This window comes from Podarcis cretensis (genome assembly GCF_951804945.1).
Source record: "Podarcis cretensis genome assembly, chromosome: 9".
NCBI lineage: Eukaryota > Metazoa > Chordata > Lepidosauria > Squamata > Lacertidae > Podarcis > Podarcis cretensis.
Window position 1 is genome coordinate 68,597,385 of NC_137178.1, and position 23,678 is coordinate 68,621,062.

General features: G+C 42.1%; 1 protein-coding gene across 2 annotated transcripts in view; it reads left to right on the forward strand.

Moving 5' to 3' along the window:
- NCAPG (non-SMC condensin I complex subunit G) overlaps positions 1 to 23,678 on the forward strand; it is a 39,405-nt gene that overhangs the window by 14,282 nt on the left and 1,445 nt on the right. Inside the window, exons 9-22 of one of the 2 annotated variants that reach the window (XM_079989663.1) lie at positions 1 to 141; positions 2,937 to 3,060; positions 4,988 to 5,077; positions 8,155 to 8,265; positions 10,433 to 10,612; positions 10,935 to 11,045; positions 12,703 to 12,822; positions 13,881 to 14,129; positions 15,358 to 15,539; positions 16,461 to 16,635; positions 18,638 to 18,799; positions 19,351 to 19,546; positions 21,202 to 21,288; positions 23,113 to 23,185. In XM_079989663.1, coding sequence (XP_079845789.1) covers positions 1 to 141; positions 2,937 to 3,060; positions 4,988 to 5,077; positions 8,155 to 8,265; positions 10,433 to 10,612; positions 10,935 to 11,045; positions 12,703 to 12,822; positions 13,881 to 14,129; positions 15,358 to 15,539; positions 16,461 to 16,635; positions 18,638 to 18,799; positions 19,351 to 19,546; positions 21,202 to 21,288; positions 23,113 to 23,185 — 2,001 coding nt within the window. The remainder of the gene's footprint in view (positions 142 to 2,936; positions 3,061 to 4,987; positions 5,078 to 8,154; positions 8,266 to 10,432; positions 10,613 to 10,934; positions 11,046 to 12,702; positions 12,823 to 13,880; positions 14,130 to 15,357; positions 15,540 to 16,460; positions 16,636 to 18,637; positions 18,800 to 19,350; positions 19,547 to 21,201; positions 21,289 to 23,112; positions 23,186 to 23,678) is intronic. The other variant, XM_079989664.1, reaches the window with a different exon arrangement.

Here is a 23,678-nt window from a genome sequence, read left to right on the forward strand (position 1 = left end):
TTACCTTCAGAATATGCCAGTTCTCAGTCAAGAAGAGAAAGAAGATATGGCTTGTGTTGAGCAACTGATGACAAAAGAGTTTATAGGTCAGCAGCTGATCCTTATGATAGGCTGCATGGATACCACCGAAGAAGGAGGAAGGTAAGACTTAGTTTAGCAACAAAGAGATTTTTGATGTATATGTAATTCTGTTGACTTTGAATTGACTAGGAAATGTTTCAGTAGCTCCGTCCATTTTATTCAGCATTCTAGTCACTTGGTTTCATGTCAAAGTTCCAACATTAGTATTCATCAGTACAGCACTAAATGACTTGGTTTAATGGTCAAATTCACTTAAATAGCTTGTTTTGAACATTTCTCTTTCCATCCTTCAGCATACTGAAACCAGAAAATGTTTCTTGTCCTGGGACTGCAGTGAAACTGTAGTGCTTTATACAGGCCTGGATAGGATGGCACTTACTACTTTGCTGTCCAACCAGGTTTCCCCCATAGATCCTGTCAGGTTCCTCTGTAGTTGCAGGATGAAGAATTTGCTATGTTCCAAGACAATAATGCCTACTCACACCATAAAGAGCTCATAACCCACCTATTCTCAGCAGCCAGAAACATCATAGCCAGACACTGGAGAGACCTGCCAGGAATAAACATAGACCAATGGTATCCAATACAGTGGTGCCCCGCAAGACGAACGCCTCGCAAGACGGAAAACCTGCTAGACGAAAGGGTTTTCCGTTTTGGAGGCGCTTCGCAAAACGAATTTCCCTATGGGCTTGCTTCGCAAGACGAAAATGTCTTGCAAGTTCCTGCGGGTTTTTTTCCCCTTTCCCCCCCTTTTCCTAAGCCGTTAAGCCGCTTATCAGCTGATCTGCTGATAAGCCGCTTAACAGCTGATCGCTAAAAGCCGCTAAACCGCTAATAGCGCTAATCCGCTAAGCTGTCAATGGGCTTGCTTCGCAAGACGAAAAAACCGCTATACGAAGAGCCTCACGGAACGGATTAATTTCGTCTTGCGAGGCACCACTGTATTATGGGAAATGGCCTTACAGTGGTACCTCGGGATGTGAACGGGATCCGTTCCGGAGCCCTGTTCGCATCCAGAAGCAAACGTAACTAGCGACGGCACGTCTGTGCACATCCGTGTTGCTTTTCGCCGCTACTGCGCATGCACGTGACGTCATTTTGAGTGTCTGCGCAGGCATGAGTGGCGAAACCCAGAAGTAACGTGCTCCGTTACTTCCGGGTTGCTGTGGAGCGCAACTTGAACGCGCGCAACATGAAGCATATTCAACCCGAGATATGACTGTATTAGAAAAACTAACCAACAAACTGAAACTAACACGGGGACAGATAGAAGATGACGCCTTCACCCCAGTTCGGTTCCCCTTTATCGCATACACAGCCCAACAAGGCAACAAGAAGAACCCACCAACAGCATTCAAATCAATATGGCTAACCTGATCCAAACACACACACGCACCACACTCACACATGAAAACAAAGTTCACCACAGCCAATCACAACCAACCAACCAAACTCTAGGCCAGGGGTTGACATTTTTTTTTTCAGCAGGGGGCTGGTCCACTGTCCCTCAGATCTTGTCCCTCAGATCTATATTTTTTGGGGGGGGAAATGAACGAGGGACGATGAGCGGTGTGCGAAAGGGCTCCGGAGAGGGGCTGCTTTAAATGGTGGTCGCTTGAGATGGGCGCTCAGCCAATCGTGGGTCCTGTGTTTTACGAGTGGCAGGGGCTGGTGGCAGCGGCTGGATGAGTGGCGTGCGAAAGGGCTCCAGAGTGGGGCTGGCAGCAACAAAGCCCAGCCCCCTTACTCCTCTAGGCAGGGCGGGGAGAAGCCAGGAGGAGGGAGGGAGGAGGCACTGCCGCAGTGTGTGAGGGAGAGGGGGAAATGGTGCAGCCTGAACAATCAGAATCAGATCCACGCGGCGATTCCCGTACCGTCCGCGGGCCGGATCCAGAAGGCAATTGGGCCGGATCCAGCCCCCAGGCCTTAGTTTGCCGACCTATGGCCCAGGCCTAGGCCATCCCCAACCTCTCTCACCACCAAAGGAATACAAGCAAAGAGAACCCACACAAGTGACGCTGACCCAAACCCCCACACATACAGTAAGTAGAATTGAAGCATTGCCACCTGACCCCCCCTCACCATTCACCCCCTCTTTCCCCCTTTCTTCCTAATGTAGCACTAACGTCTCAACAAATGAAACTGACCTGTAGAAAGTGTAACTTGAAAAAAGAGACATTGCACATACTTTTGTAAACCAATAAATCTTCAATAAAATATATATTTTAAAAAATTTCTTTTTGCTATGTTGGTTGGTGTTCTAGATTTCCATCTCTGCCATACTTGACTCTGGTCATGTTTGAATGTTTTGTTCCCTATCGGAAATTTTAGTAAAAGTTGTGCTTTGCTTTCCACTGTGGAAGAGATTTTGAAGAGTTTCCAGTTGTAATAATCAGGATCTGCAAGTGTGATGGCTGGGAAGGGAGGCAGTTAAACACTTACAGTGGTGCCTCGCAAGACGAAATTAATTCGTTCCGCGAGTTGCTTCGTCTTGCGATTTTTTTGTCTTGCGGAGCGCGGATTCCCCGGGTATTAACGTCTTTAAGAAAAAGGAAGCAAACCCGCAAGACGTTTTCGTCCTGCGAAGCAAGCCCATAGGGAAATTCGTCTTGCGAAGCACCTCGAAAAACGGAAAACCCTTTCGTCTAGCGAGTTTTTCGTCTTGCGAGGCATTCGTCTTGCGGGGCACCTCTGTACATGTATTAGAAACACCAACATAGCTTATTCAAAGAAACTGCCTCACTTCTGAAGTAGCAGTTTATTGCCAGTTCTTGGATTTTAAACGAGAATAGATATTACTCATTGTTTAGGGATCATTTTATTATTATATCATCAATGTTATTATTTTTCTTAAGGAAGAGACTGCTGACAGTGTTACAAAAAATCCTTATGATGCCCACTACTTCAGCATCCCTTGTATCATCACTTACAGAGAATCTACTCCGCATTCTCAAAGATGATGACAGAAGAATCCAGACTGTAAGTTCTAATTGCTCTTTGTCAGTTTATATTCCAGGAAAAAAGCCATTAAAAGTGTGTGTGTGAGAGAGAGAGAGAGAGAGAGAATCACTCCCTGCTACGTCCCAAAAATCAGAGATTTCAGGGAACACTGAAAAAGCCTCATGAAAATTTTCTCGTCTAGAATGAGTGTAATGCCTTCAAATATATTTTTATCTCAGACATTCTGCAATATTAGAGAATAATTCTGACGCATGCAACACTCAGATCCATTTTTTCATTCAATTACTTCCTATGAGATATCTCAAAGCGATTTAACAAAAGCATATATAAACCAATTTTTCAATGAAAACTATTTCAAATCCAATACAGATATAGACTGGAAAAATACATTCTAAAGGCTTTTTATGACCTTTCTTTCAGTTTGGAGATACTAGAAGTATCGTGTTTGTGCTTTCTTTCTACTTTCCTCTTGGTCAGCCTTTTCACTTATTCCCCCACAAACAACAACAGGAACACCCTGCTACAGACTGGGAAACAAATAGCATTTTGCCCTGCCTTGCTGTAGGATAAAAAGGTTAAAAGAAGTTGGGACAGAACTTCAAAAGACCTTTTGTGGCTGCCAAAACTTCAGAGGAAAAATCTGAAAGGTTTTGTGAGAACTCAGTTTTAAGCAAGATGCACAGATGGAAGTCGGCTGCAACTCGTATTCACAATTTTGTTTGTACAGATTTAATAAACATGCTAAGTAGGCTATAAAATTGTACTAAGTTAGAGGTTACCGAACTTTTTGGACCAATTGCCAGATTTGTAAATAGAAACTTGTAGACACACCTTCCCCTGCCACTGCAATCAAGTATATACCACAATATTACGGTGCTTTTTTCAAACCTATTTCCATTGGGATTTGGGGCAGAGTAGAGAATCCTGTAGGTGTCAGGGATGGCCTTTCGGTGACCTATGAACTAAGATAAATAAATTCTGCACTTTATGTTGTTAAAGCAGAAAGATAAATTCTGGCTTGATATAATTTTGCTTTGATAAGTATTGCACATTTAAATATTTCTTTTTTTAAAAATCCCCAAAGCTTCATAAATTTGGACATTTCCAACATGCCAGATGAAGTGCTTTTGCCTCCCACATTCCATGCCGGAGTGAGAGCCAGGTACCAAGATGAACTGCAAGTGAAGCCCATTTCCCATCCCCACCCCCCATCCCTAGGGGGAATTTGCCGACAATCCCCTGCTGTCATGGGGGCTGCCTCTATTAAGGCAGGTGGGCCCGGAAGCCCTCATTAAGTATTTTTTTCCCCCACATTACAAAGAAACCTAATATAATTGCACTTGATAGCTCAGTATAGGAGCAGAGAATTTTTTGTTTGTTTGTTTCAAATGCAGTACTGTAGCCTTGCTTGCAGGAAGATGGCGTTTTTATTTATTGAAACAATTTGATCAGGCACTTGGCCTTTATGCAGAAAGTAATACAGCGGTTCATCCTAATCATGAAATGAAAAAGGCAGCATATTATCTTCTATATCCTTAGTGTTTATCTAGTGGCACGTGAACTTTTTTGGGGGTGGTGATGTTAAGGATATATTTAAGATGAAAAACGGGCTTTAGGGGAAAATAAATGGTCCCTAAAATCTCACATGTGCTTGTTTACCTGGTTATGCGGTGGGATTACCGTTGCTAGAAAGAAGACAGGTTTGGGAGTGAAGTTATGCTAAGCAGCAGCATTTAGGAATGTTAAGGATCCTCCATCTGAAGCTTTACTTCCGTGTTAAGTTTGGAGGATTAAGGGCTTAATGAATGGATGTTCTAGCACTGTAAACTATTTTGCATCCTTCCAAAAATAACTGAAAAGTATGGGGTTTTTTTTTGGGGGGGGGGGATAGAAAATATTTGCAAAATTCTTCAAAATTTGAGCTAAGTACTAACTGCATCACCAGGTCGCTGAAATCATAACGGAGGTTCGTGATGAAATTATTACAGTAGACAAGCCCCCAGATGCAACTGAAATAAGAAAGCAGCAGCTTAAAGTAAGTGGTGATTGCACTACATTTTTGTTTTAAAGATTTGTCGTTCAATGTAACTGTAGCACCGCTTGAATATTTTAACAGCCCTCCCCAGCTTTACCATCGTCTACTAATACGAACAGAATTGTTAGGAAGGGAGAGGTGTCAAGCCCTCAACAGCTTTGAGCTATTGCAAGACAATTGCCAGTTGTTGCAAGACAGTCCAAATTTCAGTAGAGCTACTAATGCAGTATTGTCGGTGTTGTGTGACATAGAATCATAGAATTGCAGAGTTGGAAGAGACCACGAGGGTCATCTAATCTTGTCCCTGCAATGCAGGAATCTTTTGTCCAATATGGGGCTCGAATTAATAACCCTGAGGTTAAGAGTCATGTTCCTGCAGTGAGGAGAACATCATTCATAGACAGAAAGTAAGGTTTGTGCATTTATCAGCCAGGGAAGTCTCAAATGATGCACTGTTAACATCCAGGCAACAACAACTCCAACAGTTATAGTGTAACTCATTAAGTTTTAATATCTTTAATCATAAAGACTCAAGACTGGAATGTAGGAATTGATTGTAGGATGAGACTCATGACTGGAATGTAGGATTTTTTATTTTTTTAAATAATATTTATTAAGTTTTTTAACACAAAGAAGAAAAAGAATAAACAATTAACAAAAAACACATAAAGAAAATCCAAATACAATACAAAAAACGAGATTTAACATAAAAATAAAAAATAAAAAAAATCCCTCTTTCTGGTATCTTCCAATCATTTACTTATTTTCCTGACTTCCTCACACCTCCCTTTTTTGTATTCCATTTAAAAATTTGTTCAGCAAATTCATACCCTCTTAATTTAACCTTAATTATTTATCTTCACATATTCTAACTTCAAATTTTCATCTTATATCGATCCATGACTGGAATGTAGGAATTGAGAGGTATACGGTAATCTGTTCCAGAGGAAGGGAGCAGCATTATATGTAAAGTATGTATACACTTGTGAAGAAATCTATGACCTGGAGCATGAAAAGCAAATTGAGAGTATATGGGTAAAAATTGTAGGAGAAACAACAGTGACCTTACTGTGGGTGTCTGCTATAGACCACCAAGCCAGACTGAAGACTTGGATGGTGCCTTAAGAGAGCAGATTACCAAACATCCAAAGAGAAGAAATATAGTAATCATGGGGGATTCCCTGATATCTGTTGGGACTAAAACTCTGCTAAAAATGTAAGATCTGTCAAATTCCTCCAATATCTTGCTGACAATTTCATTTCCCAGAAGGTGGAAAATCCAACAAGGGGATCATCTATCTTGGACCTGGTCCTCACCAATAGGGAGGGACTGATCGACGAAGTGGAAGTACTTGGAAACTTGGGAGGGAAGTGATCATGTTCTCCTGGGTTTCAGGATACAGAGGCAAGGGAAAACTGAGCATAGTCAGACACACACTCTGGACTTTAAGAAGGCCAATTTCAACAATAAAAATGAATGCCCTTCTAAAGATGTTTTTATTCCAGATAGCACCAATAGCCAACGATGCACAATGCTTTAAAAGGAATGGCAAAAAGATATAACTAGGTTCATATGGCAGGCGAAAAAATCCAGAATAAAATATAAGATTATGATTTATACTAAAGAAAGAAGTGGTTTCAGACTTAAAATTATACTTTGAGGCTTGTGTTGACTAAAGGAATGGATATTACTAAAGAATACTCAACTACAGTGGTACCTCGAGTTACAAATGCCTCAGGTGACAAATACTTCAGGTTACAAACTCCGCTAACCTGGAAGAGTTACCTCGAGTCGAGAACTTTGCCCCAGGGTGAGAACGGAAATCGTGTGCTGGTGGCGCAGCGGCAGCAAGAGGCCCCATTAGTGAAAGCACGCCCCTAGTTAAGAACAGTTTCAGGTTAAGAACAGACCTCCAGAATGAATTAAGTTCGTAACTAGAGGTACCACTGTATTAGATCTGGAAGGGCATGGCATCAAATTCGTTTGGAATGTGTGCCTGTGGTACGATAAAATTAAAATACACAAGGGTTTCTCGAACCATGTGATTAGAAAAGAATTATACAGGGTCTAATAAAAACAAAAAATTGTTAGAAAGAAAAGCACTGTTGTGGCTGTCGCCAATAGAAGAGTTAACAAGGAGCGCTTGCACAGGGATATTAGACTTCTTGGGGGTGGGGGGGGGGGAACGTAAGAAAAAAATGGAAGAGAAAAAACTTGGTGATGGACTGGTTACAACACCATCAGCTAAATGTATTATTTAAGACGGACAAAAAATAAGGACTTGTAGGTCAAAGTTCCCAGTTTGAAAGAGAGCTTTTAGGGGCAAGAAAAGAAACACTAGGTAAGATGTATAATGTGTTGCTAGACTGGGAAATGAAGGAAATCATCTATGATTAACTGGGCTAGAGATGTAGGGCACAATATCGACAGTATTATGGGAAAGACTTCGGAAAACAGTTTTGAAATTCATTGCATGCTGCACATTGAAGGAAAATTACATGAAGATGATTCCCTGATGGTATTTAACACCAAGCAGATTAGCAAAGTTGTTCAAATCAGAATTAGGGAGATGCTGGAAGTGTAAGGAGACAGAAGGAGCATTCTACCATACGTGGTGGACATGTGGTGTAGTTAAGGAATATTAGGTTACTTTTTCTAAGAAACCTAGAAGCTTTTATTCTGGGGATTAATTACAACCGAAGTCCCTAAAAGTCAGAATGAGCTCAGGCTTGCAAGAGAGGTTTAAAATATTAAAAAACGTTTCTTTGGCTATGTCCGAAGTAAGAGGAAGAACAAGCAAGTGGTAGGTCCTCTTTGTGGGGAAGATGGAGAAATGCTATTGGGTGAAAGAGAAAAGGCAGAACTGTTCTTAACTACTTTGCCTCCGTCTTCACCCAAAAGGAAAGTGATGCCCAACCTGGTGATAACAAAATAAATGATGTAAGAAGGGAGCTGCAGCCCAAGATAGGGGAAGAGGTACTAAGGGAACGCTTAGCTGCTTTAAATGAATTCAAATCTCCAGGGCCTGATGAGCTGCACCCAAGGCTACTGAAGAAGCTTGCGGATGTAATTTCAGAGCCATTGTCTATTATCTTTGAGAATTCTTAGAGAACAGTTGAGGTCCCTACAGACTGAAGGTGGGCAAATATTGTTCCCATCTTCAAAAAGGGGGAAGTGGAAGATTCAGGTAACTACCGACCAGTGAGCTTGACATCAATACCAGGGAAGGTCCTAGAACAGATAATTTAACACTTGGTCTATCAGCATTTAGAAAAGGATGCTGCGATTACCAAGATCTAACATGGGTTTCTCAAAAATAAGTCATGCCAGATCAATCTGATTTCTTTTTTTGTTGGAATTACAAACTTGGTGGATCAGGGAAATGTTGTGAACACAGTGTATCTTGATTTCAGTAAGGCTTTTGACAAAATCCCCCATGATATCCTTGCAAGGAAGCTGATAAAATGTGGGTTGAATGAGGTAACTGTTAGGTGGATTTGGAGCTGGTTGACTGGCAGAACCTGAAGAGTACTCATTAATGGCTTCTCATCATCCTGGAAAAAGTGACAAGTGGGATGCCGCAGGATTCTGTCCTGGGGCCATTGTTGTTTAATGTCTTTATAAACAACTATCAGACTTTTAGAAGACATCTGAAGGCAGCCCTGTTTAGGGAAGTTTTTAATGTTTGATGTTTTATCATATATCGTATTTAATATTCTGTTGGAAGCTGCCCGGAGTGGCTGGGGAAACCCAGCCAGATGGGCGGGGTATAAATAAATTTGTTGTTGTTGTTAATGACTTGGATGAATGAATTGAGGGGATGCTCATCAAATTTGAAGACGGCATCAAACTGGGAGGGGTAGCTAATGACGCAGAAGATAGAATTCAAAATGACCGTAACAGATTGGAGAACTGGGCACAAGCTAACAAAATGAATTTCAATAGAGACAAATGTAAGGTTCTGTACGTGGACAGGAAGAACCAGATGCACAAATATAGGATGGGAGACACCTGGCTTACTAGCATCACATGTGAAAAGGATTTAAGGGACTTGGTAGATCACGAGCTTAACATGAGTCAACAGTGTGATGCAGCAGTAAAAAAAAAAATTAATGCTATTCTAGGCTGCATCAACAGAAGTCTAGTGTCCAGACCAAGGGAAGTAATAGTACCACTCTATTCTGCCTTGGTCAGACCACACCGGGAATACTGTGTCCAATTCTGGGCACCACAATTTAAGAAGGATGTTGACAAGCTGGGATGTCAAGAGGAGATATGATAGCCATCTTCAAATATCTCAAGGGATGTCACATGGAAGAGGGAGGAAGCTTGTTTTCTCCTCAGGTGGGTACGACCTGAACCAATAGCTTCAAGTTCCAAGAAAGGAGATTCCCACTAAACATCAGGGAGAACGTTCTGACAGTAAGAGCTGTTCTACAGTGGAATGTTCTCCTTCAGGAGGTTGTGGGCTCTCCTTCACTAGAGGTTTTTAAGCAGAGATTGGATGGCCATCTGTCTTGGATGCTTTAGTTGACACTCCTGCATTGCAGGACTAGATGACCCTCAGAGTCCTGCTCTGAAGGGTAGGACTCTACCCTTCAAGTTACAAGAAAGGAGATTACAGTGGTGCCCCGCAAGACGAATGCCTCGCAAGACGGAAAACCCGCTAGACGAAAGGGCTTTCCGTTTTGGAGGTGCTTCGCAAAACGAATTTCCTTTGGGCTTGCTTCGCAAGACGAAAATGTCTTGCGAGTTCCTGCGGGTTTTTTCCCCTCCCCCCCTTTTTCTAAGCCGCTAAGCCGCTTAACAGCTGATCCGCTAAGCCGCTTTCAGCTGATCAGCAAAGCCCCTAAGCCGCTAATAGCGCCTATCCGCTAAGCCGCTAATGGGCTTGCTTCGCAAGACAAAAAAACCGCAAGACGAAGAGACTCGCGGAACGGATTCTTTTCGTCTTGCGAGGCACCACTGTACGACTAAACATTCAGAAAAACCTTCTGACAGTAAGAGCTGTTTGGCAGTGGAACAGACTCCCATGAGAGGTGGTGGACTCTCCTTCTTTGGAAGTTTTTTAACAGGTTGGATGGCCATCTGTCATGGATGGTTTAGCTGAGATTCCAGCATTACAGGGAGTTGGACTAGATGGCCCTTGGGGTTGCTTCCGACTCTTAAGATTCTATGATTCTGTAAGGATAGGTGTACCTGTCAATTATTAAGTAAACTTCAGTTCCAAAGTGGTCACAAGTTAGGCATTAGTCCTTCACGTTAGATGTGGCAAGTTGAAGGCGAGGCTGTAAAATCAATTTTAGAAATAATAGAAACTACTTGTGTATTATAATTTCTGGTTTTCCTTCCAGCTGGCTGAAATTAAAGTGAAACTTATGGAAGCAAAAGATGCATTGGAGAAAAGTGTGGCTTTGCAGGATTTCAGCCAGGCATCCCTGTTGAAAGAGAGAATAATGGAACTGGAAAGCATTAAAAGTGACCTGTTAAAAGAGGCAGAGGAGCCTCCAACCAAAGAAATATGCATGGAAAAGGTGCTGACCTTTACACCAGCTACTCGGGTTCAGTTACATCGTTTTTAAATAAACATGAATGTATTTGTGTGATTTTTTAAATTGGTACAAAGTAAACCTTAAAGAAGTATACTTCTCATGTTGATGTGTTGTAATGCTGACATCAAATAACAGTTTCTGTGTGATTATTTAGGCTTTGTACACAGTGACTACTTCTCAATTATGAAGGACTAGAAAAACCTTGGGCCTCCCTAGTATCTTAAAGGGATGTGAAGGTGGCATTCTACAGTGTTCAAATAATTATTATTTTCTCTCCTCCCTTTTTTTAAAAAAACAACAACAGAGTGATCCTGAAACATTACTGAAATGTCTGATGATGTGCAATGAACTTCTCAAGCAGCTGTCCCTTTCGAAAGGATTAGGCCCAACAATGGATGCAATAATTGAATCTTTGGTAGGTAACAACAAAAGAAAAGTTGGACATACCTGGGAGCTGAGAATATGTATTCTGAGTTGCTTGAATATTAATATTCCATTTCTGAACATTGTAAATCCATATTAGGCTGGGCCTCAGAGATTCTCACCTCATCTCGTTGCAGAACAATAGAATATGGAGGATGAAACCATCTACTCCAGACCTGACATAGATTGCTAAGCATCACTTTTTTGTGCCAGTTTTTAAAATTAGTTTTCCAATAATTCCCTAATAATAGTCCAATCATAACAATATCAGTTAATAAATTGTTCAAATACCAATTAATTCCCAGTTAATACATTTTGGTTAAAGTGGTTCCCCACGCAGTGGATTTAATGCATTCCTGATAATTTTTTTTGCATTCCATAATCTTATTAATTTCACTTACATTACAGTTAAAATAGTACTGTAATACTTTATACGACAACTGCATTCTTAATGATTTCTAATTGTGTTATTATATTACTTAACTTTATAAAACTTCAAGTGAGGAGCTGTAACTGTTATCATTGTTCTGTCCTGCATTTGAAAACTTATGTCCATGGAGATTCCTTCTGATCATATATGGCAAGGGTCAGCAACCTTTTTCTGCCGTGGGCCGGTCCACCATCCCTCAGACCATGTGGGGGGCCGGACTATATTTTGGGGAAAAAAATAATGAACGAATTCCTATGCCCCACAAATAACCCAGAGATGCATTTTAAATAAAAGGACACATTCTACTCATGTAAAAACATGCTGATTCCTGGACCGTCCGCAGGCCAGATTGAGATGGCGATTGGACCGCATCTGGCCCCTGGGCCTTAGGTTGCCTACCCCTGATATATGGTGTATCTTCCACTTTTTCGGCTGTTGTCTCCCATCATGGCTTGGGGCAGAACTGTATCTCTCAACCCCTTGATTCAGTGTTTCAAAAGAGACCTAAAATCCACTCTGTCCCACTGATTAAACTGTCTCAGATCTTTGCCACCCCCCACCCCCTCAGCTTGGGAAGAGTAAGCTATTTTCAAACGTCCAGATGATTCAGTTCTCCTTTTGAACTCCTAAAACCTCTGCATTCCTTTTTCTTCCACAGCCCGCAGTTTTTTTCATCCTTACAACTCAGATTTATGGCCAATTATCCTTCAACTTAGATTACATTCTGAATCATCTCAGAGTAGTGATATGGGAGGTTGGATTTGCTTTGGTACACACAGCCAATCTCCATCCTTAAGGTGCTTGTTGGTCAGTTCTGCTTAGCCTGGAATGCCTGAGAGCCTATCTTCCTTGCTGCTACCAACCACTGAAAAGATAGAGCAGTGAAAATTTCAGGGAGGAAGAAAAGTGATTCCATTTCGAATGTAAAACGTATGGAGAATTAGTTCTGTTCTTATGAAGAATTATTTCTGCGCTTCCAAATAAATGCAAAAATTACTATTCCGGGGTGGGAGTGAGGTGTTAACTAGACAGATTGCCTGTTTGAATATTCCTATGATAAGTTCTGAAAGGGTGGAAGTCAGGTGTAGACAATAATCACCTTTCATTTTCCTGTTTAGTTGTCTGAAGGAGATTCTTACTCGCCCCAGATAAGCAATTTAATGACTGTTTGGAAGATTATGTCAAGCTTTACATGAAATGTGCATTACTGTTTGTTTAGATCATTCCAGGAGTTACTAATATCCATCCAGCTGTAAGAAATTTGGCAGTTTTATGTTTGGGTGGCTGTGGTTTGCAGAGCGAAGAATTTGCCAGCCAGCACCTTGCATTGCTGCTGCAGGTAAATATTCTACATTGTGACCTTTCTACATTATCTCATTTAAATTAAGAAACTTTATCGCTTTGAAAAGTGGTGGGGTGTAAAGGCTCGTTGAACTTGCATATCTTTCCATGGAAATGTGCAATGGGAAGCGATTTGCTAATTGATGAACCTGGCATATCAACAATTGACCCCCATATTAGTACTCTTGGACTTGCTTTTTTGGCTCAGTACAAGAATGCATGGGCTCTTACTGTGTCATGATGAGGCAAGTTCTCTTGCATATTGAAATCTTTCCTTCCAATTGGATGATTAAGAGATGATTGGTTGTTACTTTTATACTCTAGTGAGAAAGAGAACTGCAGAGCTGTAGTTTCCCACATACAAGTGGAGTTAAGAATTGGATCTCCAACCTTGGCACCACTTCATGTAGAAGGACCGCAAAAACAAATTAGAGATGAGCTTGCAGTATCTCCAAAATTGGGAGTTGTGTACAGCTATTAACCAAGTGAAAAACAACAAAGCCCCAACTGTTCATTATTACCTGAGAATGTGCAGCTTTTCTTATTGTTTTTTAATCTTTTTATAACTTGGGGTTATTAGCATTTTCGGGATGCGGGTGGCACTGTGGGTTAAACCACAGAGCATAGGACTTGCCGATCAGAAGGGCGGCGGTTCGAATCCCCTCGACGGGGTGAGCTCCCGTTGCTCGGTCCCTGCTCCTGCCAACAATTCGAAAGCACATCAAAGTGCAAGTAGATAAATAGGTACCGCTCTGGCGGGAAGGTAAATGGCGTTTCCATGCTCTGGTTCGCCAGAAGCGGCTTAGTCATGCTGGCCACATGACCCGGAAGTTGTACGCCCGCTCCCTCGGCCAATAAAGCGAGATGAGCACCGCAACCCCAGAGTCGGTCACGACTGGACCTAATGGTCAGGGGTCCCTTTACCTTTACCTTTATTAGCATTTTCAGGGAGGGGGGAATTAAGAGACAATAGTGTGCAAAACCGACACTGAAGGCAAGGGATTAAATTGGTTACATTTATGAATTCAGATATCCTGTTCATCTTTCTAATGCCAGGTCTTGCAAATCGATGAAATAAAGGTAAAACTAAGCGCTTTAAAGGCACTCTTTGACCAACTGATGATGTTCGGGATGGAACCTTTCAAAGCAAAAAAAGGAAAATGTGCCCAAAGTGAAAATGAAGAGAATGAAAATGAAAAGAATGAAAATGAAGAGAATGAAAATGAGGTGACTAAGGAAACTGAAGAAGAAACTGCAACTACCCACAATCTCCTTCAGCTTCTTTCTGGGTTCTTAGACAGTGAGGTAAGGTCATGAAATCAGCTAATATTAATACATGGGGTTTTATTGTATTTTTTTTTTAAAAAAGGGTAGAAGTATGTTGGTTATTAAATATGAAAGCAACAACTGGTGTGTTTATATTCTTGCAGCTTATTATTTCAACAGAGCTAAGTATGTAAAACTGACTTACAAAAGACATTTTTGCTGCTGCTGCTACATGTTGTTTGTTTACATAGATTCACTACTTTTTCTTATTTCTTGGGCTCAGGAGAGGCAGCAGGAGGAGCTCACAGTCCTAGATAACATTAGTATGTTAAAGAGTTTTGCTTCCAAGATAAATGGTGGAAAGACCTCATAGTTTGGAATTATTGTCAGGGGGGGAAATTGATTTTATATATTTTCTCTGTGAACTAATTCAGGTCAGTGGAGATGAAGAAAGTTAGGATAAATGATAATGGACCTTCTCTGGGGAAGATAATGTAGGTTGCAGTGGGGCAGCCCTTTCGGAGGTAGTGACAAAGAACAATTGGTTCTTGCCTGACAGGTGTTGTCTTGGAGGTGTTGAACACATGTTATGGTGTGTTGTGCTGCCATCTTGCGGCTGAAGACAGGAAATGCAGACTGGTCTTTGTCCATTGGCCATGCCTCCATCACCTCAGTCATTTGAATGGATCAGACTAAACTCATGTAAGGAAATCAGTGCTTGAAAAGCAGTAAAATAATCAACCAAACTACAGAAACTTAGTAAAAAGGGCATTGCAGCAAACACATAGGTCCACCCGGTTGGCTGCCTTTCTATTTTTTCTATCTACGCTATCTCTTCAACACCTCTGAGGAATACGTGTCCAATGGACAAAGACCAGTCTGCTTTCCCCATCTTTAGCCACAGGAGGGCAGCATAACCCATCATGTTGGGTGTTCACCATTTCTGGAGAGAGAAAAAACATTTCAAAGGGTCATCCAGTGCAATTGCCTCCATCCCCTTTAAACTCTGTTTTAGAGGCTGTATAATACGTGTGAGAGGTTTTACTTTTGCAGATGTGCTAGGGTGTCACAATTTATGATTTCTTCTTTACATTGTTGCTTTTTATAGAGCTGATATATCTACTGTATGAGTGATCCCAGACCACAGATGACTGAGGGCTGTCAAGTGCTGTTGTATTAATCCTACTGAACGAAACCCAAATAGCTCGCTCTTTTTCCTTTCTAGGCTAAATGAACAAATGCAACCCTAAGTAAAACCTTTTTCTAGATTTCAGAACTCAGGACCGTATCTGCTGAGGGCCTAGCCAAACTCATGTTCTCTGGGCGACTGATTAGTGCTAAGCTGCTTTCTCGACTTATTTTGTTGTGGTATAATCCGGTGACTGAAGAAGATACCTGTCTCCGACATTCCCTAGGCGTTTTCTTCCCTTTATTTGCTTATTCAAATAGGTACGACTCTCGCCACTCCACTTTCCCCCTCCTTTTCCTGCATTTTAGCCAGTTTGAATTTAACATAATTGGACAACAGGAGGAAAAAAGTTTGTTTTCATGCTTTTATGAGAAAAGTTGCCTGACAGTGTAGTGCACTCCTATACATGCCTATTCTGAAGTAAGGTCCATAGAGTTCAGTGGGATTTATTCCCAGGTAAGTGTGCATAGGATTGCAGTCTCATCTCATTCTTTCTAACCTTGTCCTCCAGATGCCTAGCTGCCGTGAGCAGCTTATCTTGGTTTAGTGTGCTGGGCAAGGCCATTCTACATTTTTAACTGCCCCTCTCTATGGTTATCTATCCAATTTGCTTGAGCAGAACCCAATATTTCATTTCTTCCTCACGAGTTTGGAAGAACTTCCTATAGTTGTGGTTTATTACAAGTTTCTAGAAGTAGAATTTTGATAACAAAGAGCCCGGTTTTACAAGACTAAAAAGTTACACCGTATTTTTTGCTCTATAAGACTCACTTTTCCCCTCCTAAAAAGTAAGGGGAAATGTGTGTGTGTCTTATGGAGCGAATGCAGGCTGCGCAGCTATCCCAGAAGCCAGAACAGCAAGAGGGATTGTTGCTTTCACTGTGCAGTGATCCCTCTTGCTGTTCTGGCTTCTGAGATTCAGAATATTTTTTTTCTTGTTTTCCTCCTCCAAAAACTAGGTGCGTTGTGTGGTCTGGTGCATCTTATAGAGCGAAAAATACGTATTTCCCCTTGTATTGGGAATGTGCATGGGAGGCATAGATGACTTGGTCCTCCATTAATGCATAGAAATTACAAGACAAACAAGTTCCCTTGAATGTGTATTACAAGATCTGGACATACTTTCTGGAATGTTTCTTGTAATGCATTATATTAATATCTACTCCATTTTAAAAATCCAGGTCAAATCAGGAATGCTTCGGAGAAGCTTTTCTTCCAACTTTAAAAATATTGTTTAATGCTCCTGCATCTTCACCATTGTCTGAAGTTGATGCAGCAAATGTTTCTGAGTTGTTGGTGGACCTGACAAGACCAAGTGGGCTGAATCAAAGGGCTAAGAATTCACAGAACTACCAGGTATGCAGAGTCCTATCCTGTTTTGCTGAAGCTGAGATGGAGCAGTGCCTCCTGATACCTGGTAAATGCTACAAGATGATTGTGGCACAGGAATTTTCAATATTTGATTCTTTCCCTGTTAGCCTTCCCCCTTCTGTTCGGCAGCTTGGGAGCCGCGGAGAGGATGGGCACCATTGCCCTGCGCTCCCTCTGAGGGGTTAGGGTAGCCACACTGCGTTGCGAGCAACCTTCCCCCCCATCCCCCTTCCTTTCGGCAGCTTGGGAGCCGCAGTCGGGATGGGTGCCGTTGTCCCACACCCCCGAAGGCCCTTGTGCTGGCATCTTGGGGGAGGGGGGGAGGGTGCTCTCCATTCCGGCCTTGGAAGGCAAGGCCAATTTTTCTAAGGTTGTGCTGCTTTGGGGAAAGGGAGCCATGGCGCTTTGCTGGCTACCTCCCCCCTTCTTTTTGGTGGCTTGGGAGCTGCAGACAGGACGGGTGCCTGTGATGGCCTGGGATTCGGGATCGGACTTGGACCCAGAGGAGTCTCAGTCTGCACCGGATCCTTTGCCCCCGGCGGCATCTGAACCTAGTCTGGGGCTTGATTCTGAAAAGTCCCCAGGCTGCACAGGTTCCCCTGCAACAAGTACCAGCTGGGCTGAGTCAGGGGCCTGAGCCTGCCCTGGCTCCAGATGCGGGGATTATCTCATTGCCTTCAGCTGGGCCATCACTTACAGCTGCTCCTCTACCAATTGAGTCAGGAGAGGCTGAGGCGGCCTCTGGGTCTAGTAACCCACCGACATCTCCCGAGCTGCAGAGACTGAGGTCTGAGAGAAGGAGAGGCCTGAGTACTCGCAGGAGTGCTCACCTTCGGGCAAGACAGGGAGGTGAGTCACCGGGGGATCAGGACCGGCCGTTAGCCCATCAGAGATAAAAGGCTGCTGGACCCCAACCCCAGGTTGCAGGAGCAACGTTGCTGCTTGCTGGAACCTGCTTGTTACCCTGTGCCTGACCTCGCCTGGTTTCCTGCCTTGGCCCTGTTGGACTGACTCCTCATGGAATCCTTGGATTCGGGACCAGACCTGGACCGTGTTACCCAGGTTACCCCCAGGCCCAGCACAGTGTCGTTGCCCCGTGCTGCTTCCTCCCAAGCTGCCAAAAATAAGGGGGAAGAGGGGGAGGCTGCCGGCAAAGCTCTCCCCCCCCCAGGAAGCAGCATGGCGCAATGGTGCCCATCCCATCCACGGCTCCCACACCTCCCCCAAGCCGCTGAAAAGAGGGGGGGGGGAGGCCGCCAGCATTTTTTTCTTTTCCCCTCCTTGAATTTCAAAGGTGTGGCTTATATTCAGGTGCGTCTTATATTCGGGCCAATACGGTAACTGCAGAAAATTCTTAAACAATAAAGACACTTGTAATGTGGATTTTTTTGTAATTATGGACATACAATAGATAAAGGGTAAAGGTAAAGGGACACCTGACAATTAGGTCCAGTCGTGGCCAACTCTGGGGTTGCGGCGCTCATCTCGCTTTATTGGCCGAGGGAGCCGGTGTACAGCTTCCAGGTCATGTGGCCAGCATGACTAAGCCGCTTCTGGCGAACCAGAGCAGCGCACAGAAACGCCATTTATCTTCCCGCCAGAGTGGTACCTATTTATCTACTTGCACTTTGATGTGCTTTCGAACTGCTAGGTTGGCAGGAGCAGGGACCGAGCAGCGGGAGCTCACCCTGTCGCTGGGATTCGAACTGCCGACCTTCTGATTGGTTTAACCCACAGCGCCACCCGCGTCCCATATGATAGATAGATAAGGGTAAATTTAATCTTAAAGATGGCAGTAAATTTAATCTTAAAGATGGAACGCATAGAGGAAGGGGAGGAAGTCTGAGGGTTCGAAAGAACTCTTATTTTTAATGTTGGAAATCGTTTTGTTTTATACATATACAAGTTTTTCAAAAACTCCATTTAAAAAAGAAAATTCTTAAACAATATGCAGTCAGATATTATGATGTTCTATTACCTTTTCCAGGGTTTGACAGTTCATGATAATTTGGCAGTGAAAATATGCAATGAAATCTTGATGGATCCAAGTGCGCCTGATGTCCGTATCTATGTAAAAGCTTTGAGTTCCTTAGAACTTAATAAAGACTTCACAAAAGACCTGCTGGTTTTATTGGATGAGATCCTTGGGGTAGGTAATCACTTTTTAAATTAAATTTGGTGTGTGTGTGTGGAATAGTGCTTAAATGGTAGCCTCTTAGCTTCATTTGCCATAAGTAGAACTTAACTGAATAGGAGAGATCCTTTAAAACAAAAACTTCCTGACCATGTGAGATAACTTTGGTTTTTATGGTGCAAGTTGCCTCTGAGTCAAGTAATTAATAAATGACCCTGGAGAACTTCATTTTGGAAAACACATATTGTTGATGATAAGCCTTTATTTGCTTTTAGTTTGCCGATTCTAAAAAACCCATAGAATTAAAACGAGTGACTTTAAAACTTGGCATAAGTGTTTTCCAGCAACATTCCTATATCTCTCATGTTGCTGTTTGATTATTGGCAGTTATTAACTTGGGCTTCTTTGTTAATGTGTGTGTTAAAGCTGAAATTAATTCAAACTGCTTCACATCTAAGATGGTGAAAAAGATGCATGTGGTGTTATGTTGATATATGCTCATTGCACAATTACTTTATAATTAATTCCCACCATTTATTAATATTCACAATTATCCTTCACTGCAGAAATTGAACGATAAAATGTGTTTACGAATGATAGAAAAAGTGAAAAGCAACATAAGCAGGGAAAACAATATTAATGGAGGCATCTCTGAAGGGGTACAGGAAACGGACCTTTCTCAAGTAACTCAAGACACGGCTAGTCCTGACAAACACCACTATAATGACAGAACATCTAATGCCACTGATCAGAATGGAGAGGGTAATGTAGAAACAAATGAAAAAAGACTTGGTTGTTTTTTTAAAAATTCTTTTCTTCTCTCTAGAATAGCTGTCTAATGTAAAGAGTGTCTGCTGTCTAATGCTGCAACCCTGTACCCACTTATGTGGAAATAAATCATTGAGGCATATTTCTAAGTAGACACATGCAAGATTGCAATGTAAATTAAGTTAACCTGAGAGAAAACTGTTCACTTTTATGCCTGATTCTGTATTGCCTCTGCATCCAGGAGAGCATCCAATAAGGTTTTTCTGCACAAGAGCCACTGAAATGAGTGGGGAGGCATTTATTATATGTACATCCTTTAAATATTTTTGTATTTTGCTATATTTATATCTTGCCTTTCCGTCAATGAATGCAAGGTGGAATACAGTGGAACCTCGTGTTATGGACAGGATCCGTTCCGGAGGCCCGTCCGTAACGCGGAACCGACGCAAGCCAAATTGCAGCGTCTGCGCACATGCGCACAGGATGCAACACGAAAACATGTAACCTGAAGTGGACACAACATGAGGTTTTTTCAACATGGTTTTTTCCTCCCCTTGTTGGATAGCTTGGCTTCAGAGATGATGACTGTTCCAAGGTTACCTCATTGAGCATCACAAATGAGTGAGGCTTTGAACCTCAACAGTGCCAACATCCGCCCACCCCCTCCACATTTTGACATGGCGATGTGCAGCAAAATTCTGGTTGAGGCTGCAGGTGCCTGCCATCTTCCTGGAAGTCACCAGCCTTGACTTTGCTTTGCAAGGCAGCTGCTCTTGAAAGCATACAGGTCAATATGGCTAACTTGACCCAACAATCTCTTTCTCCCACCACATACACAAAGAACTCTCACTGCAGTCAAATAAAGATAACCAACTATGCCCTGCCCCTGAGCCTCTCTCACTGCGAAGGAAAAATAATAAATGAATGGAAAGAACCTATTCAGGTGACACTGGCACCAAAACCCCACACATACACTAACTAAAAGAATGTTAAGTTTTACCATCACACCCACCCCTTTCTCCCTCTCTTCTCCCCCAACCTTATACAGTCATACCTCGGGTTGAATATGCTTCATGTTGAGCGTGTTCGAGCATGTGCTCAAAATGACGTCATGCGCAGAAGCGTCGAAAGCGACGCGTGTGTGCATAGATGTGCCATCGCTAGTTACGTTTGCTTCTGGGTGCGAATGGGGCTCCGGAACGGATCCCGTTTGCATCCCGAGGTACCACTGTATTGTATACAACACTAATGTTTCGCATCAAATGTAACTGATCTGTAGAAAAGATGTTACAACCTGAAAAAGAGACAAAGTGCATACTTTTGTAACCAGAGAAAATCTTTAATAAAAATTAAGGAAGAAATGAAGGAAGGAAGAGGTACCTACTGGCTACTGTCTCGTAAGCTCACTTGGGAGCACTAGGGTGGCATGGAGTGATGGGGAACCCGCAGGCTGATTCAGGGCTCCCCCAGAGGGTACCGTGCCATTTTAGTGGGGACATGTGCAGTAAAACTTTCAATTGGATTTTTGCCCCCTAAATTTAGGGCCTGTGATCCTAAACATTTTTTGTGTGAAAAGGACTTCAAATCTCAGAAATGCGTTTAGGGATGCTTGGATACTAATTTCTGCTTTTGATATTCTTTGTGTTAAGTAGAAAATAAAGAAACCACTCAAATAACTGAAGAGAGAGAAAGCACAACTGCAGTGTCAAGATCTTCAAGAAAGAAAACCACAAAAGGTATTTAATATTCTCCTGTAAATATATTAATAGTATTTGTTTTGTGAGGGCTTAGAAACATTTTTTAAAATATTTTTTTTAAATTAAGATTTCCCCATAATACAGTAAAAGTAGAACTACAGAAGATACAAACCGAATAAGTAAAATATAAAGTTTTCTCTTAAAAGTAATTATTGGCTCATATAACCCACAGAGGATAGTGGCTCCTCCCAGCTCTCACCTGGGATCTTTCCTTTCTCCTACCTGCCTCTTACCCTGGAGACCAACATTTCCTTGTCTCTCTCACAGGGTCCTCCATCAACCCTCTACCACACCCTCATGAGTATACAATCATTCCTATTGCCTCTTTTAATTATACAGGCAGCAAGCAATTTACACAGGTCTTACAAGTGTAAGCCTATCTCACCCTGTTCCGCCGTGCCCCTTTTTGTGACGTTTTGAGGTCATTTCCGGGTTCAGCACATTTGTGTGGTCACGCGCATATCGGACTCGCCTAAAACAGTTGCTGCCTGTACATTTATCATCATCATTTTATTTTGCTGCTGTGGGCAGAAATATTTTATTTGTTTGTTTATGGGCTTTTTTCCAGTTTTATATTTACAGATCATATTTTCATCCTGGTACAATAATTCACATAGACTTCACCACCCAGCTTTCCATGGCAGTTCAGATACATCTTATCTACCTGCATATCCATTAATTTACCCATCCTCTTTCGCCCCCCTTCCATATCATTGTTATCAACTGTTGATCGTAAGATTACCCCTACTTGAACGTTAAATTTAGCGCCATATCTTTGTAGATATTCCCCGAAGTTTTCCCACTCATTGTCTGTTTTTTATTTTGATTTCATATTTTATGCTCGCTAATTCTGCATAGTCACTTCATCTCCAGTTATGTCCAGAAGGAATGCTTCTGGTTTCTTAGGGAAAGTAAATTTAAAGATCTTTTTTAACTCAAAATTTCCAGGTGTATTTGCACTGCCACCACAGGTGGAGAAATGATCCCTCTGCTTCTAAGCATTTCCAGCAGAGCGTGGAACCTCTTTTACACATTTTGACCAATTTGACAGGCGTCAAATACCACCTGTAATGCATCTTTTGCATGTTTTCTCTTATCTGATAATGGGCAGAAAAGTTCATTGTTTTATTCCATATTTTCCCCCAAGCTAAGATTTCAATGATATGCCCAGTGTCTATTGCTCATTTTGTCATTGCCTATTTGATGAGTTCATCTTTAGTCTCCCATTCTAATATTTTTATATATTTAGATTATTTTGTGTGTGTGTTCCCTGATACCAGTTTTTCAAATTCTGATCCTCCTTGTTGCTGCCTGTACATCTAAGCTGCAGTTAGTGTGTTGCTGTATGATCAAAATGTCTTCTTCTTTGGTAATCACTTGTAGCCGAGTAGGATTGTCTTCCATAAACACAGTTTTAACAATGAGTCTGTAAGTGACTCAAAATGTACGGAGACATTCACATAATTTTGCTATTACTGTAACACATATTGGATAAGAAACATTTGTGGCTTTATAGTCCTTAAGGCCTTTACAAGCCCTCTAATATTGGCTTACAGAACTGTCCCTTAGATTAGAGAAGATTTCATTTTGACCCTGTTCAGCCTTTGAGTGTTGATGGAGCTGTAGTCTTACAACCTGCTAGAAGCCAGGCATGCTAAAGAGAGTTTGTGTCAGGAACTGCCAGTACAGTGAATGTGCTTGCAGGGACTCTGCAGGTGGAGCAGTGAAAATGGGTAGAGAAACTAGTTCTACAATTTTAAAGGCAGTCTTTGAGGGAGAAAAAAGTAATTTGTGGTCTTTTAGGTCTGAGAAAAATGGAAGAGAAGTCTGTGCCGAGAAGAGGAAATAACAGAATTGTGGAGTCCGAAAGTGAAAGGTAATTTGTGTGCAAACATGGAATGTTTATGCAGCAACTCCTGTTTCAATTGGACAAACATTTATAATTCTCATTCATCTCCCCACCAGCAGACATTCAGCTAAATTGATCTGTTTAGTCATTTGCTGATTTACATATACAGTGGTGCCTCGCAAGACGAAAATAATCCGTTCCGCGATTCTCTTCGTCTAGCGGTTTTTTCGTCTTGCGAAGCAAGCCCATTGACGGCTTAGCGGATTAGCGCTATTAGCGGCTTAGCGGCTTTTAGCGGCTTATCAGCTTAGCGGATAAGCAGATTAAGCGGCTTAGTGGCTTAGAAAAAGGGGGGGGGGGAGTCGGAAAAACTCGCAAGACATTTCGTCTTGCAAAGCAAGCCCATAGGGAAATTCGTTTTGCGAAGCGCCTCCAAAACGGAAAACCCTTTCGTCTAGCGGGTTTTCCGTCTTGCGAGGCATTCGTCTTGCGGGGCACCACTGTATACAACAGGACTGCA